The following is a 16,526-nucleotide window of genomic DNA, read 5'->3' as shown; positions in this document are numbered from 1 at the left end:
TTATACGGGTAAGTGCATAGAAATAATCAGGTACTGATAAGAGGTTAGAGTTAAACTATTTTAATGGAATGTTATTCATACAAATCAAATCAACAAAGTTGTTTTTAATTTTGTTTGTTTGTTTTTTGTTTTGTTTTTTTGTGGGGGGGGGTGTTTATTGGCATAGAATGAAGTATGATATATTAGACATACATATAAAGTGGACCTAACTATCTACATTTTGATCCTTAATGGGGTATGCCAATGGGACTAATTTCCTGCGGTAGTGTAAGGTAATCGTAGATGCTAACAGGCTTTACAAATCTAAAGGCTCTGGCGAATGCTATATCAATTCTGATCTTCGATCTAAATCGATAAAACAAAGAACATTTTCTATCGGAAAAGGCCGAGTGATGTTCCGGTCTGAGGATACAATCGGAACTACTCGGCTATTCCCGCTATACATCATAATCATCAAGTACCACTTAGGGATCCAGGAGGGGTGGGTTGGGGTGCATGGGGTTGGCACCCTTTTTTTATTGGAAATTTGTCATTTTCATGTGTAAAATCAGAGGCCTATTAATAAATTAAATTACAGGCCTATATGGTTATAATTAACTCGAGGAGATAAATATAGAATGTTACATGGCAAATATATTGTAGCATGTGTAGAAAGACATCATTTTGTCTGCGTTTTTTTTTTTACACCATGAGTCATGATCACCTCTACTATATAGGCGGAATCTGAATTTCATACGGTTGGTACTTAAGGAGGTAGACCTGGAGTAAGTGACATAACTCATGAAATCAGTGATATACATGCATTCAATTTCACCAAAGCCTCCCAAGCTTTCGTTTGAAGCAGAATAAAATGAATCCAAGTTAATTAGATGCTTCTATAAGATTGATGTAAAATTCTGAATACAAACGTTCCAATGATTTTTAAGAGTTGTGTCCCTTACCCTAGGTCTACCTCCTTAAGCGTTGTTGTTTTAATTTTCTCTCTTTTGTATTTGTATAATCTATGTATATGCAATTTTACTAGTACATGTACACCCTATACCTTCTCTCAATACATCTACAAACATCTAAATCACGCATAATTTATATTAGACTGTTCTATTACCATTTATTGCATTTCTTTTTGTTTGATTACTTGAAGTGTCCTCATAATCATCCTATTACAGAACATTTTAAGTTAGTTTTACATAAAATATGGCCTTCTTGACTTGAAGTTAACTGACTGCATGTTCTTGAAGGTGAATTCCAATATAAACCAGTATGTATCAATTAAGTTAAGAAAACCGACTTGATAACAAAACTGAAAGAATATAATCCAAGGACAAAGAACGGACAAGGAAAACAGACACACACAACAAAGAATTCAACACAATAACCAAAATAATACATACAAAGAAACTTGTGGAAATGAGCAACTCGGACTCCAGTAAAATCTGGGAACATGAACCAGGTGCACCTGTCGAGTAAGCGTCCTCTGCTGTTCTAGAAACACCCGCCGAGTTGTTCATAAAAAATTCAAGCCCCGGGTAGATGAAAGTGGAGGGGAAAACTATGACGCGTTAATTAAATCCATTCTTATGGTGCAGATGGATGACCGTAACGATCCACGAGATATTGATAATGACCATTAAACTTCTGCAGTGATGACTTCATCAATAGAGCAGACACTGAGAATAAATGATCTGGCTAAACGATGTGCCTTTCTTTGGATCAGATCAGCTATAAAGTTAACCTCACAAGCATGCAAGCAGAGGAGCACTATTTGTTCCCATGCATTGGAATGCTGACTGTTTGTTAAAAGACGCGTCGACCACACTGGACAAATAGGTCGTCGATCAATTGAAATTTCAAACATTTTGAATATATGTGTTTATTTGGTATGGAAGATCTATATAGCATACACTGATATCAAAGGATCTGGCAAAACGATGTGCCTTTATTTGGATCAGATCAGCTATAAAGTTGTTACCTCATAAGCGTGCGAGCAGAGGAGCACTATTTGTTCCCGTGCATTGGAATGCTGACCGTTTGTTAACAGACGCGTCCACCACAATGGACAAATATGTTGTCGATCACAATTTCAAACATTTTGAATATGTGTTCATTTGGTATGAAAGGTGCATGATTTGGAATCGTTTTTTTTTTTTTTTTACAAATACCAAGTACTACGTATCTGTATCAAGGTATACCGTCTTACCTTGATTAACAATGCATTTTGAATATGTGTTCATTTGGTATGAAAGGTGCATGATTTGGAATCGTTTTTTTTTACAAATACCAAGTACTACGTATCTGTATCAAGGTGTACCGTCTTTCCTTGATTAACAATGATGTACATTAAATTTTGAGTCGGAATTTTAATTGAATATGGGAACAGAAGGTTGAAAAATCATAGGTTTTAATGTTGTTATATTCTGATAATAATCTTAAAATGAGGGTTTCCAGAGGATCTTTCGAATTTTTCAGGGCCCACATTGAATTAATACCACTACGGGAGTAACAGGTGTCGTGGTAGGACTGGAGACCCTCTTTGACAGTTGTGAGTATCGAAGTTAAACGTTTTGAAAGAGGTCTAGTGATGCGTTTTGCAGACAAAAACAAAGCTGTTTTTGGCTTTGTCTGCTGGTACGACTTCATAATTGTCATGTTTTCGTCACATCGGGGTCTTTTTGAAAACTAATGTAGCATTGACACTCAATGACCAATTCAAAACTTCCATAAATTTCAAAATTAAAAACCTAACAGCCTCTACCCACTCTGACAATGAATCAATGTCTTCTTGTTCTCGTTGTATTCCATTTTCTTGTATAGTCCTCCACAACATCCATAAGAATTCCAATTTATGGAGCGTGGTTCACGGTACTTGGGACCTTTAAAAAGGACCTTACTGACAGATATGTTTTCTATGATGATTAAATCTCTTGTTATGACGGGATATGGCCTCCACTACGGGATTTAGCCGTCAAATACCGCTTTTACCCGTCCAATACGTCATACTGGACTGGTTAAAATCCATATTGGCCTGGCGTATTGCACTAGTAAGTCAATAAAGGTATAATTGCGTAAGGTTTTCCATATTGACTGAGTTATTGGTCATCGGCTAGAAATATTGAACTTCGGCTACGCCTTAGTCCAATATGGCTAGCTTCGGACCAATAATTAAGCCAATATGGAAAACTTTACGCAATAATACTATAGTATTGACTGAAACGTTGATAATGCCTCAAGCAGTACTGATACCCCTCTAAATAGGAAACTCTGCTATAAATTTTACACTCTAACTCATTATTAAAAAGTAAAAACTCGGAGTTCAATAATACCTTGGTTTACGTGTTGTTTTCCGGTATCATGAATACATGTATGTTCAAATACAACCAGCAAATACTCAATGTAAAAAGACCCAGCTAGAAAATTCATATTAACCTTTTAAATTATGAATAAAATAATCAGTGAAAGCTAAAATTCTTATCCACGTGATGCTTTCAAAATGACCTTCAAATATGATTTTTATGAAATTAATAGTCGGTACTTTCAGCAAGGCACATTCAAATATGATTTTTATAAAATTGATAGTCGAGACTATCTCAGCAAGGCCGACAACTCAAAGTGTAACGGCTATGATTTACACATCTTAGTATTAAAGGTTAGCAGATAATGGACTTCGATAGTCTCATTTAACCAGCGTTATGTTAATTTTCGCCTTGAATTGTGAGAGTGTAGTTTTAAAACAACTCGGACGAAATTTAGTTAGTTATTGAATTCTATGATGCTCTCAGGAATCTTGTTTTTTCTTGTCTTTGGATGGATGGTGAAGTATGGTGATTCGGCTGTTTTTAATGAACAAGAAAGACAAAATATAGAATCATTCATTCAAACAACCGTGGATTGTAAAAACGTTACAGGTAAGAAATACAATATATAGGAGGGCGTAATCTCATGTTGTTTCTGTGCAAGTTACACGTGAATATTTTACGATACAGTAATATACGTTATCAAAGGTATCCGTACATTTTTTTGGTTGAATTTTCTCTAATTACAGAAAGGCGTTTTTTTTTCCCTTTCAGTTAAAGATGGATTTTACAGCTTGAATTGATGATTCGTGGTAAATAAGTCTTTTTCAGATATATTGTTCATATATATACAAGTGTGGACACAGACTGGCACTGCCCGAGGGGCAAGTATGGACGCAGACTGGTATTGCCCGAAAAGCAAATTTGAACATACATAAGATTTGTATGTCTTGAATGCATTTGCATTGTCTAGAAAACTTCTCCATTTATTGATATCAACAATTGAATGATATACATGTTGATAAATATTCATTTAAATGTGTTACTAAACATTAAAATGGGGAACAAATCCACTATGGATTGTCATAAGACAAGTCATATACATATTACAATGCTTCTTCCTTGAACATGTACTTGCATGGATGTGTTGAACTTGCTATGTCATGTTAAGGATTGGCCATTTCACTTTATACAGGTTAGCTTGATAAAATTCTGGACTCTCATTTTTTTAGATTAACAGAAACCTACAGTGTGGTACATTTAAAATGGTAGGGGCCATAAACTCAAAATCAAATACGAGCATTTCTTTAGTAGTTAGTAAAATCATATCAAAATTTCATAACAATTGATCAACCATAAGTATAAAGTCATCGCACGAAAACCAAAAGAATATGGACGACGACACGGACGCCGCTGTCAGCACCATACCAATATACAATGTTTTGTGGTGACACTATTATATTAACTGTATAACAATCGAAATTCTTATGAAACAAAATTACAATACCGTTATATGAAGGACTTTAAGACTAAATCCATCGGTACTGGCTCACAGTTAACACTTTAAAACCAAAATTCCAAGTAAATTTTGTATCAAACAATTTTAATCAACTTCTAAATAGTTATATACATTTGTAGCCTGAAGAATGTTTCCTTGGACAAAAACTGTATACTATAGTACTTGTTTTGAAGCTGTATACAATATATCCAGAGGCAATGCTAGTATCGTGTGGTTTCAAAAGCAACGTAACATGTATGTACATTCAACATTTCAAAATACTGTCATAGACTTTTCTTTAGAATCTCTATTTCATTAAATCCTGTAAATCTTCACAATTTAATAAAACTTAGTTATTTTTAGGTGTGTAGTATTAATGTCTTGCTACTAAACAAAACCCTCACCCTTTAAACAGACAAGCCATTGATCTATATTTGTCTATCTGCAAATAAAAAAAGAAAAAAGAGTAGACATTTATTTTTGATACTTAACAAAAACATCAAAAATGTTTTTTTAACATAAATGTAGTTGCATATATCAATGCCTGCATTTGTTGATTGAGTGGATGGTGTTACTCTACATCTATAATCATATCCAGTAAATCTAACTGTGCGATTCAAAATAAATGTCTATTGAATATTCTAAGAAAAACATAATCTGACATCACTATGGCTATAAAACATTTTTAAAGAACATTGCATGTGCAATGTATTTTATCTTGCATGCACATATGTGTACAATGTCATAATAAAATGCGGTCAGACCACCGCCATCAAAACAGAAAATATCTCAAGCGCCGAATCCCAAAAGAGATTTGGCCGTGGATGAAGTCTAAAATTATTACAATGTAGTTGTTAAGTCTTTGCATATTAGGTTTTCGATGTCACTATAATGACTTATTTCATTTCAAAAGGTTTAAATAAAAATAAATCCCTACCTACCGACCCTACAAAATCTCAGAATGGTGATCGGGAAGCATAGCTTTATTTTTTTTTCGGCCTTCGAGATTTCTCATCATTTGACTGGCATGCACCAATAAGTTGACTTACCTATCTGTCTTACATGCACTTGAAACTGTTGATTTTATCCCGAAAAGTATTTTGCTGGGTCAGCAAATGCTGTAAGCTGTACAATATAAGCGTGCAGATCACAAATTGGATTACTAGGTCACGGATCAAGTCTTTAATGAATTGAATGAATGAACGTGGTCACATGACTACTATAATTTCCCCGAATACAACATGACCCACATTCACGGGTATGACTATGCTCGGGGATTGTGTAAACGATTCGATGCTTTTCACCGTCCGTAAGAGACCTCGAATGATAGCTAGGGTGTTTAATAAGAAACCCCTCAGTCCGGCATGAATTACAAATACCACATATGAGGGCAAACCGGGTCTAACGGTATTGAGTATATATGTTAGCACAAACAGAAAAATTCAACAAAGTATAGCTGATGGTCAGCGTCTCTCAGATCGTGCAAATGATTGACTAAAACTGTATTACGAAAGATTTTTGGTGATTTTAGTGGATTTTAGTGGTTGATAAGACAGTGGAATTGTCAACTCAATTATCTGCTAGAACCAACGATGTCCTAGCTTTATATTGCACGAAATGAAGGGAGTAACGGATATACGGAAAGTGCTATCATTTTCAACTTTTTTGTTATAGTGTTATTTAATTAGGGTTTGAATAAAAAAATCATTTTGGGAGAATAATTTAACTTAGTATGATGAACGAATGCATTCAGATTGGTGTGCTGTAAAAAAAACTTCCCCTTGTTTGCCTTGAACAAAATAAGGAATATTATACAATTCAATTTAATGAATGACTGTATTATTTTTTTTTTCGGTTTTTGCGAAATATCCGCAATCAAGTGGTACATACTGAATAGTTATTTTTCTAAGTGTGCACCACGGGCGTTGAGGTTATTTCTTCATAGACCGAAAACGTATAACAGTCATTCACTATATTTTAGTATATTAAAAGGTTGATGACGTCACAGCAACATGCTAAAGATTTGTCATTTTTTTAACAAATCAGAAAGAGTGTTACCTCTACAAATAAATTATTTGAATATGTCAAAAAGGCTTATTCTGATTATTCGATTAAAGAAACATTTAGAAGTTTATGTTGAGTAAATTACGCAATGTATTCGGATGATGAGAAAAGATGATAAACCTTTATATTTAGCGAATCCTTCTAAGCTTTGTTTTCTTGTTTTGTTTTGTACGTTTTATTATATTACTTGAACGTTTGTTGATTGCTTGATTCTTTATAAAGTTTGTATCTTGTTTGCTTTAGTATATGGTAGAATAAAGATAACTCATTTAAGGAGGTAGACCTAGGGTAACATTGGAACGTTTATTTTTACCATTTTACATCAAGCTCATATAAGCATCAAAGTAACTTGGACAGATTTCATTCTGTTTCAAAGGAAAGCTTGAAGGACTTTGGTAAAATTGAATACGATACAGTAGCTGTACAAACATTCAACTGATTTCAAGAGTTATGTTCCTTACCCTAGGTCTACCTCCTTAAATTAAGCTTTCTGTATCATTTTTATTTGGTTTCTGTTAGGTGAGTGTTGCTGTTTAATTCCTTTTGGGGCTTGTTTTGATTAAATAATTTAATACAGCATAATAAATCTAGTATGTTCTTCAGGGAGACTATGGAAAACGAACATCTTAACCTGGACATGCAAAATGTTTGTCTTTTCAATTGACAGTGTATATATTTATTTTTTTTAAATCATGGATTAAGTATTTTGATTCCTCGAAACTTTCCAATAGTAATATGATATAAAATGTTAAACAGGTTTAACTGTAGCAGTCTCGAAGAATGGTGAGACATATACAGCAGGATTTGGTTACTCGGATTTAGAAAACAATATAAAAGTCACAAAGTCGACTCTGATGAATATTGGTTCAGTATCGAAGACTCTAACGGCAATTCTTCTAGCTAAACTTATATCAAAAGCCAAAAGTAGAAACGACACTAGGTAACTTTCGTCACTATTCTTTCTCCCGGAAAATGATAATGATTATGCATTAATTAAGCTTTTATGAGAGGGTCTTAGAATTTTTTTCACGCGTTTAGCTAGTGATATAACAGTTAAATAAACAATGCAATGATAAAATCTGGTTTGAATGATTTGGTTTGTGTGTAATGTTTCTAACGAAAGTTTGCCATTTCGAGAATATTGTCTTATCCTTACAAAGGCTTGCAATGAATTGTAATAACGATTTACAATATTGATAAAATAATATGAGTTTAGCCTAGCTATGCCTATGATGGACGGAGTTTGCGCCTCTGCACTTGCGCAATCGTCTACTTCCGTGTCGATAAATTTCGTCACTTCCGTCAGAATGTCTGTATATTGGCCGTTGCTGACGTTCCGTCCGTACTAATGTCTATTAATGTTATTTTTCATAGCATGGACTGGAAGTCGAACCTGCAAGATATATTTGGACACAAGTACCAACTAAATGGTGAATGCATGTCATCCATGACAACGTTAGAGGATATCATGTCCCATAGAACCGGTCTGGGTTCTGCTGACTTGTTCCTCCAGGCTGGGGTCCCCAAGCATATCACTCGACACGATATAGTAGAGTTAGGTCCTTTTGGTACAAGAAAAAAAAACATTATCTGCAGTCATAGCAATTTCGTTTTATTAGTCTCAGACAATGAAAAAAAAACACCTGAACAGTTTCGCAAATTTTTCTTTTCTTTTTTTTTGTTTTTTGTTTTTTTTTTTGTTTGTTGTTGATAAATTTCATTTTTTCACTATTTCACTATGCATTAATTAACATTTAAAAAAGGAACATACAAGGAATGCAGCTAAAGTACTGTAGTTTCAATATAATTTAAAGTGCTATTCATAGATGAAAAGTAAAAATTATATTTGCAGTGTCTCGTTGAATGTCACGAAGTATATTTCTGCAAGTACATAGTGTACACTGTACTTAACCAAAAAGACATTTCTCTTTATTGTATAACCATGAACATAAAAGTATTGCACATTTGTTTAATGATTTATTAAACATAACAGTTAAGATTTGTTTCAAATCAAATCTATACTGTATACCCAAACGTTTAACTTCGGGGGAGGGGAGATATATTTCATAAATACGCATTAAACCATGTAAGAAATATGTATTTACATGCAAGCAATATCATGAACAATAATGAAAAGAGTGTAAAATCAAATCGAAAATTATTTAAACAATCGTCTTTGTTTTTAGTAATTTAAAGTATCTAGAAAGTGTCATCCCATTCAGAGACATGTGGTCATATTGCAATATATGTTACGTCCTGGCCGGATACATAGCTGAAAAATGGGGCAAACGAACATGGGAGGAGCTCATGAGAGATGAAGTATTTTTACCATTAAATATGACATCAACAACATTTTTAAATGACCAGACTCTACTAGAGGTAGCCACTCCATACACTAAAAACAAGAAGAAAGAAACAATCAAGTCAGATTTAAGATTGTACGACATGTAAGTTTTAGAAACTCAAATACCTTACTGGACGTTTTTCTTTCACATCAGAGTTACCTTTCTTTTTATGTAAATACCTTACGTTTGGTAATAATCACAATTTACAATTTTGTATAATTACTATACCTGAAACAGTAAGCAAAGCGGTTCCAATACTTCTATAATGGCACCAAAAGAACTCTCAATTTAACAGAGTTTTTGCGTTCTTCTTTTTTCCGTATTTTTCCTTTTTTTTCCTTTTCTAACACAATAATGTGAAAGTACTTTTATTCAAGTATATCAATTTTCGTGAACTGCAGACTAATCGTCGGTTCGCGGATTCATAAACTCGTAATTTTGATATTTTCCACAGTACAAATAAATGGAAGAGTAATCAAGGGAAAATATGAATTTCGTTTGAAATTTAATTTCGTAGTTTGAGTCAACCACGGAATCCACGAACTCGATAACCCACGAATATAAGTACTTTCACAGTATTTAAAATGCACATGCACCACTTCTAGATTTAGTCCCTGCACTTTATTCTACTTTCTGTTCAGAACATTTTTTATCGCTGTTTTGTTTTAGAAACCCTTTTGATCTTGCTATATGATAATTTTCAATCTCACACCAGTCGGGTGAGAATGAAAATTATCGTATGGCTGCACAACATACGTGACGTCACGTAGCACCCCGTCGAAAGACTTGTTACATCATAGTTATACCCATGAGAAAGGTGGGGAGGGGGCTTGTAAAGTTTGGATGAAAAAAGGGAAATACTGGAGAGATTGTCCATTTAAGAGTTAATCTCTCTTTCGAACTTACCCTTGTCATTTTTGTATTTAGTGTTTGAACAGAGCCTTTAACGTTTCAACCTAAAGTAAGCAAATTATCTATACAGATTAGATGCATTTGGACCAGCTGGTAGTGTCTGTTCCACTGCTGATGATATGTCGAAACTGCTACAGATCATGACATCAAATAACTACCAAGAGGAACTTAACATTGACGAAGATATATTTACAGCGATGCTCAAACCGAAAAGCATGTTGTCAAAGAAAACAGCAGACGTGTATAGCATGCGATCGCCACCGTTTCCGGTTACGTTAGATAGTTACGGATACGGAATGGCTTGGTTTGTTTCGAGATATCGTGGTGAGTGCTTTAAAGTAGGTATATTGATATATATAATTTTTTTCTGTCATGTATTCAATGGCAATAGATGAATTATCTTACACCAAAGACGAAGATCATTTTAGTAAGTATATGCAACTCTTACCTTGAATATTATTTCAGGTATTACTAACTTCACCCACTAGTAGTAAATTTTATGTGTGAGTAACATTTCTTGAATGAATTTGAATGAAACTTCTTGAAACTAGTAATTGTAGGCATATCACCAGCCTTTGAATGTTAGATTGCATACATTAATTTAGTATCTGCAATTTACCCTAAATACACAAAATGATTTGATGTGAAAGTTTAACTAATAGATGTTACCATGTGTGTTTCGATTCATTTTCACAATATTTCTATTCAACAAATGTTCCCCGTGTTTCTAATATCAACATTTAACGTTTGGATTTTAGGTATTGACTATTTCTTTCACTCTGGAGGTCTTTATGGTTTTACTGCCTTATTAGGATACATACCAAGCAAAAATGTAAGCGTTTTTCTTAATTCAAACGGAGAAACAAGTGCAGCCGAAATCCTTGGACCAATTATGTATAATATTTTCGACACCTTAAATGGAGACGAACCTTGGCTGAATGAAACAACTATATGTTCATTCCCATCTCCATGGAAACAAAAAGGGGAAACTTCAGAAACAACACAAAATGATACTCAAATTAATATTGACAACATGGACCGATTTATCGGAAATTACAGTGACCTTTTGTATGGAAGGTTCAATGTGTCGGAGGAAAATGGAACACTGAACGTGAAGTTCGGAAAGTTAATGCATGGTAAACTTTCACATTTCTCAGATTTTACCTTTAATTTAACTTTATTTGAACCATTATCTGAGGTTTTCGACCCAGACAGTTTTACTGTCAGCTTTGAAAATTTCATTGATAATCAGTTTTTGAAAGTTCGTTTAAACAAAAATCCATCATTTGAACGATTATCATCTAATGTTAGCAGTGGACGACGAAACCAGCCTTTTTATTTGTTTTTATACGTACTTGTGGTCTTACACTTACATAATCGTATTTGAGTGTGTGATTGATTGTTTTGCATGTCTTGATATTAGTTCAATGCCTAAGTGTTATCTAATGTATGCATATGTCTATACTCGAGAGGTAATTTTATAACGTGTATCTTGTATAATTTTTTTTTCTCCATTTTTCACTCTATTATTTCTATGATGCTTGAACTCATAAATTCCTGTTTATATTCAATATGACAATCATCTTGATTCGCAAATAAAATCTAACAATGCAGCATTATTTGATGTTTATTAAAGTAAAATTAGTGTAATTATATAAGAAACAAACACTTTACCAGCTTTCAAATACTTTCACAATCGTTTATATGCCCATTTTACCATATATCTAGACTGTGTCTGTGTGTTCATAAATATCACATAAACGTTTTATCGCTATCGTCCAATCCAGTTTGGTAAAATAAGTCACTCCAGAAATGCGAACTTTGTTAAAAGATGTCGTAATTAGTATTGACGTCGGTTTTCTGTTAACAGCACCAGTTAACAAAAACTTTCTTACATAGTCAAGAAACGACGCGGCGATCAATGACCAATATAACACTCACGACATGAACTTAGTATAATTAATTAAACAGGTGATATCTAACGGAATAATCTATGTAGTGGTCGTTATGTATTTTTTTTTATCCTAGGTTCATAATAATTCAATTGTTGCAACCATCTTACTTTCCTACAAAACTTGAACTGTTGGTGTTGTGTTAAAACAAACTATATCTGTGTATATCTAGCGATGTTTTATTGAACCTTTTCCACGAAATTACCTCGGAGTTCCATTCTGGTGAAACGAAATGTCTTGAAGATTTAGCCCTTTCCTCATGAGTCAATGGACGATGTGTATCGGCTTGTCGAAAAAATGAATCGGTCCGAACATATGGAGCTGTCATGTACTTCTTCATAGGCGGAGTTGGTGGTCGGCACTGCACTGTATAAGCTGGTCTTGAGGTCTTATTTCTAGAAAACAGGAAACATGGCAACGTTTAAAAACAAAAGGTATCCTAAATGGTAATCACCCGTAGATAGATCTTTGTGCGGAATACAATTCATTATTACCTTAAATAGATTGTTCTAAAAACAGCAATGAAACAATACAAATATAAATTCAATGAAACACCCTTAATCTCGAATCAACAGCTCAACACACAAACAAACAATAATAACATTTACATAGCAAGCGAAATTACATAAAATCAAGATAAATCGATAAATTATGTTTTGTTGTCAATTTTAATATTTATTTTACTTTATTCATTGAGTATATATGACAGGTATTTAACCATCTTGTTAATATGAAAGGTATTTTTTGTTTAATTTTGGGATACATAAGGCGTAGTTACGTACCTCTTTGTTATTTCCGCACTCCATTGCCGATCAAAACAGCGCTTTCTTTCAACTAATTTCTTTTTGTCATCTTCCGACATCCAGTAGTATGGTTCTGCGCTCTTACATTTCTGGTTTCTATCGCTCAACTGTGACCTTAGGCAACATATTGGCAGTTGTCGTACTGAAAGCCTTTTCCCAACCCTTTCATTGGAAAATGACTTCATCCATGCTTGACGTATCTCCGCTGTTTCTATATTAATTCAAATATAATTATTTAACGCAATCGAAACTAATTAGAAAAATAATTTGAGCGTTACAGCAAGGAACAGTCGTGAATTAGTGAATTTCAGAGTTCAAAATCAAATTTTCAAACCACTCAGTGATAAGAAAAGCAACTTAGATAAAACATGAAAGTTAAATCAAACTCACAAAACTCAAGTTACTTGTGCGGCCTCAGCTCCGATTGCTGAAATTTTTAACACTGGGCAGAATGGGTGTATGGATAAAATCAGTAGAAAATATGTCAGTAAAAGAAGTGGATTGAAAAATCATCAAAAAGTGTATTCATTATTATCTGTCAAATCATTAAAGTACATTCGCTGATCTAGAAGTCTTGAAGTAGACTTTTACCTACTCAAAAAATGGTATCGTCCAAGAGGTAAATGATTCCCTGTCATACCTTTGTTGATAGTGAAACCAAACGGTGTAGATGTTGGCCGTTCATGCATCTCTAAAAATAAAACGAATATTAAGTCACATTTGTAAACTCCATAATATTCATTGAACTTACCGTTTAGTCTGCAAGTGTTCAAGAGAATATACAAGTATACACAACTTCTTACATGATACGTCTATAACTAAAAGTGTAGATCCTGGGCAAACAACATCCATTCTGTTCAAACTTATTTCCGTTCACTCTATGGAGGATGAGGACAAATGCATACAATTTTAATTTATATACAATGTACATATACATATATGGAAGTGAAGATACAAATGTATAAATTCAATACCTTTAACTTGTAGACCCCCTGTAGACACTATTGTTTAGTGTATAGTTATTGATTAAATCAGGGAGTGTTCGACATATACGAATACAAAAACAATCAAAAGACTATGCGTGTCATATATTTTGTTTGTGTAAACAACATACCATTCGTGCTTTGAAATTAAAACAATTCCATTTACAAACTGTTAACACTTATGTATATACTCACTTACATAGAAATGAAGTTGTTAATAAGTCCCTTTCATATTAATTTGCCCTTTTACCGTGAATAACGGCATTGGTGTAGAACAAGAGATTCGCAAATGAATTCGCAAATTGTTAAAATTTGCATAAGTTTTAACTTTTTTGAAGTTGACAGAAAACAAAATGCAGGAAAACGCGCATCCAAATTTATTTTATTGAAAAGGCTTGAGGAGACCCACATTCTACTTGTCATAAGTAAATCCTTGCAAAAAAAAATAAAGAAAGAAGTATAATAAGTATGAACAAGCATATTTATAATCCATATCGTAATGAATTTATGAATATTCATAACAAACCATTACCACATTTCTTTATTGATTGACGTGTTCCATATCGGTTATCTCTAAAACAACGTTGGTTCGCCACACAAATGCATTAGGTGTAGGATTTCAAAAGAATTTTAACTTTTAAATGTCCAACTTGTGACCCATGAAGTAAACCATTCACATGGTGTCTTATCAGTGACTGATATAAACAATTAATGCATGTGTACTGCCTTTTTACTTTGACATATTTTTGATTTGTGAAAATAAAATAAAACAGTAAAATGGATATGTTTAGTTTGGCGATTCTGAGAGGATAAAAAAATATTTGCTATCAAAGTAGATTTGACACTTGAAAATGTTAATCATTTCAATTAACAAAAAATATTGCATGCTTCACATCGGTACAATTTACGTAATGGTGTTATCTATAACAGCTTTTATGTATGATAATTTTAATAAGTTTTATTTATCTTTTTTCAGTATTGACTATCTTAAGTAAGAGGGTTTGTGTTTACGAAATTTTGCATTTGTGAGTCATACATTTAATTTTTCGTTATCAAACTTGACACATTGGTAGCTAATATTTGTGAACAATGCATTCAGGAGATATTTTAGTAAATCATATAATTGAGCTGTTTAAAAGAGACAAACTGATCTGCTCAACAAATCCACATACCAATGTTTTATTATCAGTAAAAAAACACTACTCGTCATTATGTATAATTTTAAAAATAATGTATTATACAAATATAATGTAAAGTAATTGTCTTTTTGAAATTTGTACATTTGTAATGCAAAAATGCTAAAGAATAAAATGATAAATCATATTTAAAAAAAAACACAAAAACAAATCGTAGTGTAACCAAATAAACAGTATACACGAGACAAAAACCAAATTATATTAAAAAAAAATACAGACATGTAACAGAAATTTGTACTTACCGATGTACGATCAAGTCTAATCTCTTACGACCGAGAAAACGGTAGACGGAGTAAACTTTGGTATAAAACCAAAACAAACCTAAAATACTCAAGTCATTCTCCTTTAAAACTTGACAATGATTTTTGTACAGTAGCAATCTTGATACATATGTCTAAACAGAATTTCTTTAAAGACTTCCCTTAAACAATAAATTTAAATTATCGCACTCGTCAAATGACAAATTGGTATACATATAAAGTTTCAATACCCAAAAGCAAAGGTTTAATGATTTTCGATAAAGAATTGAATAATAAATACTGAATTTAAAAACAGTGGTTCTCAGTTTGAATATATTTCATTGATTTATTTCTCATAGTTGAATTTATAGTACGAGCGTTTTGTTGGCCTTTAAAGCGTCAAATTTCATATTATTTTGTTTTTCTATGTACTTCTGGTCATAATTATTTCTTATTATAATGCTCTTGGTATATAATTAGAAATTGTTCAAGCATATAATTGTTTTTACCATGATGGAAATCTATGACAATGTGTACATTAATATAATTAAAAACCAATGTATATCCTCAATTACTTTTAGTTTAAAATAAGCCATGAATTCGTTGAAAACAAATGCCTTTAATTATGTGCCTTTAACAGGCAGATGCATAAACGATTGACTATACGTTTTATCGTTTGTTTGGACATTTCATAAATTAAATTAAATTTCTGACCATTATTAGTTTTTTAAACGAAAAACGTTTAAACAATAGTACATAGAACCAAGTGAGACATTTTAACCACCAAAATTACTTGTCCAAAACCAGGACGATAAAGAAGGAAATTTGTTCAAAAAAATATATGAGAATCAATGGTTATTTAGTAAATGCTTAGTTTCTTACACCGAAGATGTTTTTAAGATGTTGAAATCCGTTATCGACGACATAATTATCCAGTGTGGAAGACGCTTTAAAAAGGTCGGCATTACAATGGGAACAAATTGTGCTCCTCTACTTGTTATTCCTTCACTCTTATGAGGCTGATTTTATATATAGCTGATCTGATCCAAAGGAAAGAAAATCGTTAAGCCGGATCCTTTATTCTCAGTTTCCGCTATATAGATGACATTCCTAGTTTCGGGGATTTTATACATAGCAAAGGACTTGAGATGAAAATATTGTGACGTCCGTCTCATATTATGACCTATACTTTGAAATCGATGGTAAAAGAAACGACAAACACAATTACTTTTCATTCAGTCTTG

The 16,526-nt window shown here is 32.9% G+C and overlaps 2 protein-coding genes across 9 annotated transcripts; one reads left to right on the top strand and one right to left on the bottom strand.

The window, feature by feature from the left end:
* Nucleotides 1-3,610: 3,610 nt before the first annotated feature.
* LOC148621354 (gigasin-6-like) lies at nucleotides 3,611-11,728 on the top strand. Of its 5 annotated transcripts, XM_088575557.1 has the most exons (8): nucleotides 3,613-3,902; nucleotides 4,065-4,102; nucleotides 4,929-5,043; nucleotides 7,609-7,792; nucleotides 8,227-8,406; nucleotides 9,039-9,299; nucleotides 10,180-10,433; nucleotides 10,868-11,728. In XM_088575557.1, the coding sequence occupies exons 3-8, from the start codon at nucleotides 5,007-5,009 to the stop codon at nucleotides 11,494-11,496; spliced, it is 1,545 nt and encodes a 514-aa protein (XP_088431683.1). In that variant the 5' UTR covers nucleotides 3,613-3,902; nucleotides 4,065-4,102; nucleotides 4,929-5,006; the 3' UTR covers nucleotides 11,497-11,728. The 5 variants fall into 5 exon arrangements, with proteins under 5 accessions (XP_088431686.1, XP_088431683.1, XP_088431682.1 ...); XM_088575556.1 differs by lacking the exon at nucleotides 4,065-4,102; XM_088575558.1 differs by lacking the exon at nucleotides 4,929-5,043.
* On the bottom strand, nucleotides 11,721-15,520 carry LOC148621353 (uncharacterized). 4 transcript variants are annotated; one of them, XM_088575561.1, is made up of 4 exons: nucleotides 15,286-15,520; nucleotides 13,460-13,555; nucleotides 12,844-13,075; nucleotides 11,721-12,456 (listed from the first exon to the last, which is right to left on the bottom strand). In XM_088575561.1, exons 2-4 carry the CDS (start codon nucleotides 13,551-13,553, stop codon nucleotides 12,204-12,206), a joined length of 579 nt encoding a protein of 192 aa, XP_088431687.1. In that variant the 5' UTR covers nucleotides 13,554-13,555; nucleotides 15,286-15,520; the 3' UTR covers nucleotides 11,721-12,203. The 4 variants fall into 4 exon arrangements, with proteins under 4 accessions (XP_088431687.1, XP_088431690.1, XP_088431689.1 ...); XM_088575564.1 differs by lacking the exon at nucleotides 15,286-15,520 and adding an exon at nucleotides 14,047-14,274; XM_088575563.1 differs by lacking the exon at nucleotides 15,286-15,520 and adding an exon at nucleotides 13,839-13,893.
* Between the last annotated feature and the right edge of the window lie 1,006 nt (nucleotides 15,521-16,526).

Source organism: Perna viridis, chromosome 3 (genome assembly GCF_037379345.1).
Source record: "Perna viridis isolate PV_CMFRI_1.1 ecotype Kerala chromosome 3, ASM3737934v1, whole genome shotgun sequence".
Classification (NCBI taxonomy): domain Eukaryota; kingdom Metazoa; phylum Mollusca; class Bivalvia; order Mytilida; family Mytilidae; genus Perna; species Perna viridis.
The sequence above is the reverse complement of the archived record's forward strand: the minus strand, read 5'-3'. Positions and strand labels throughout refer to the sequence as shown.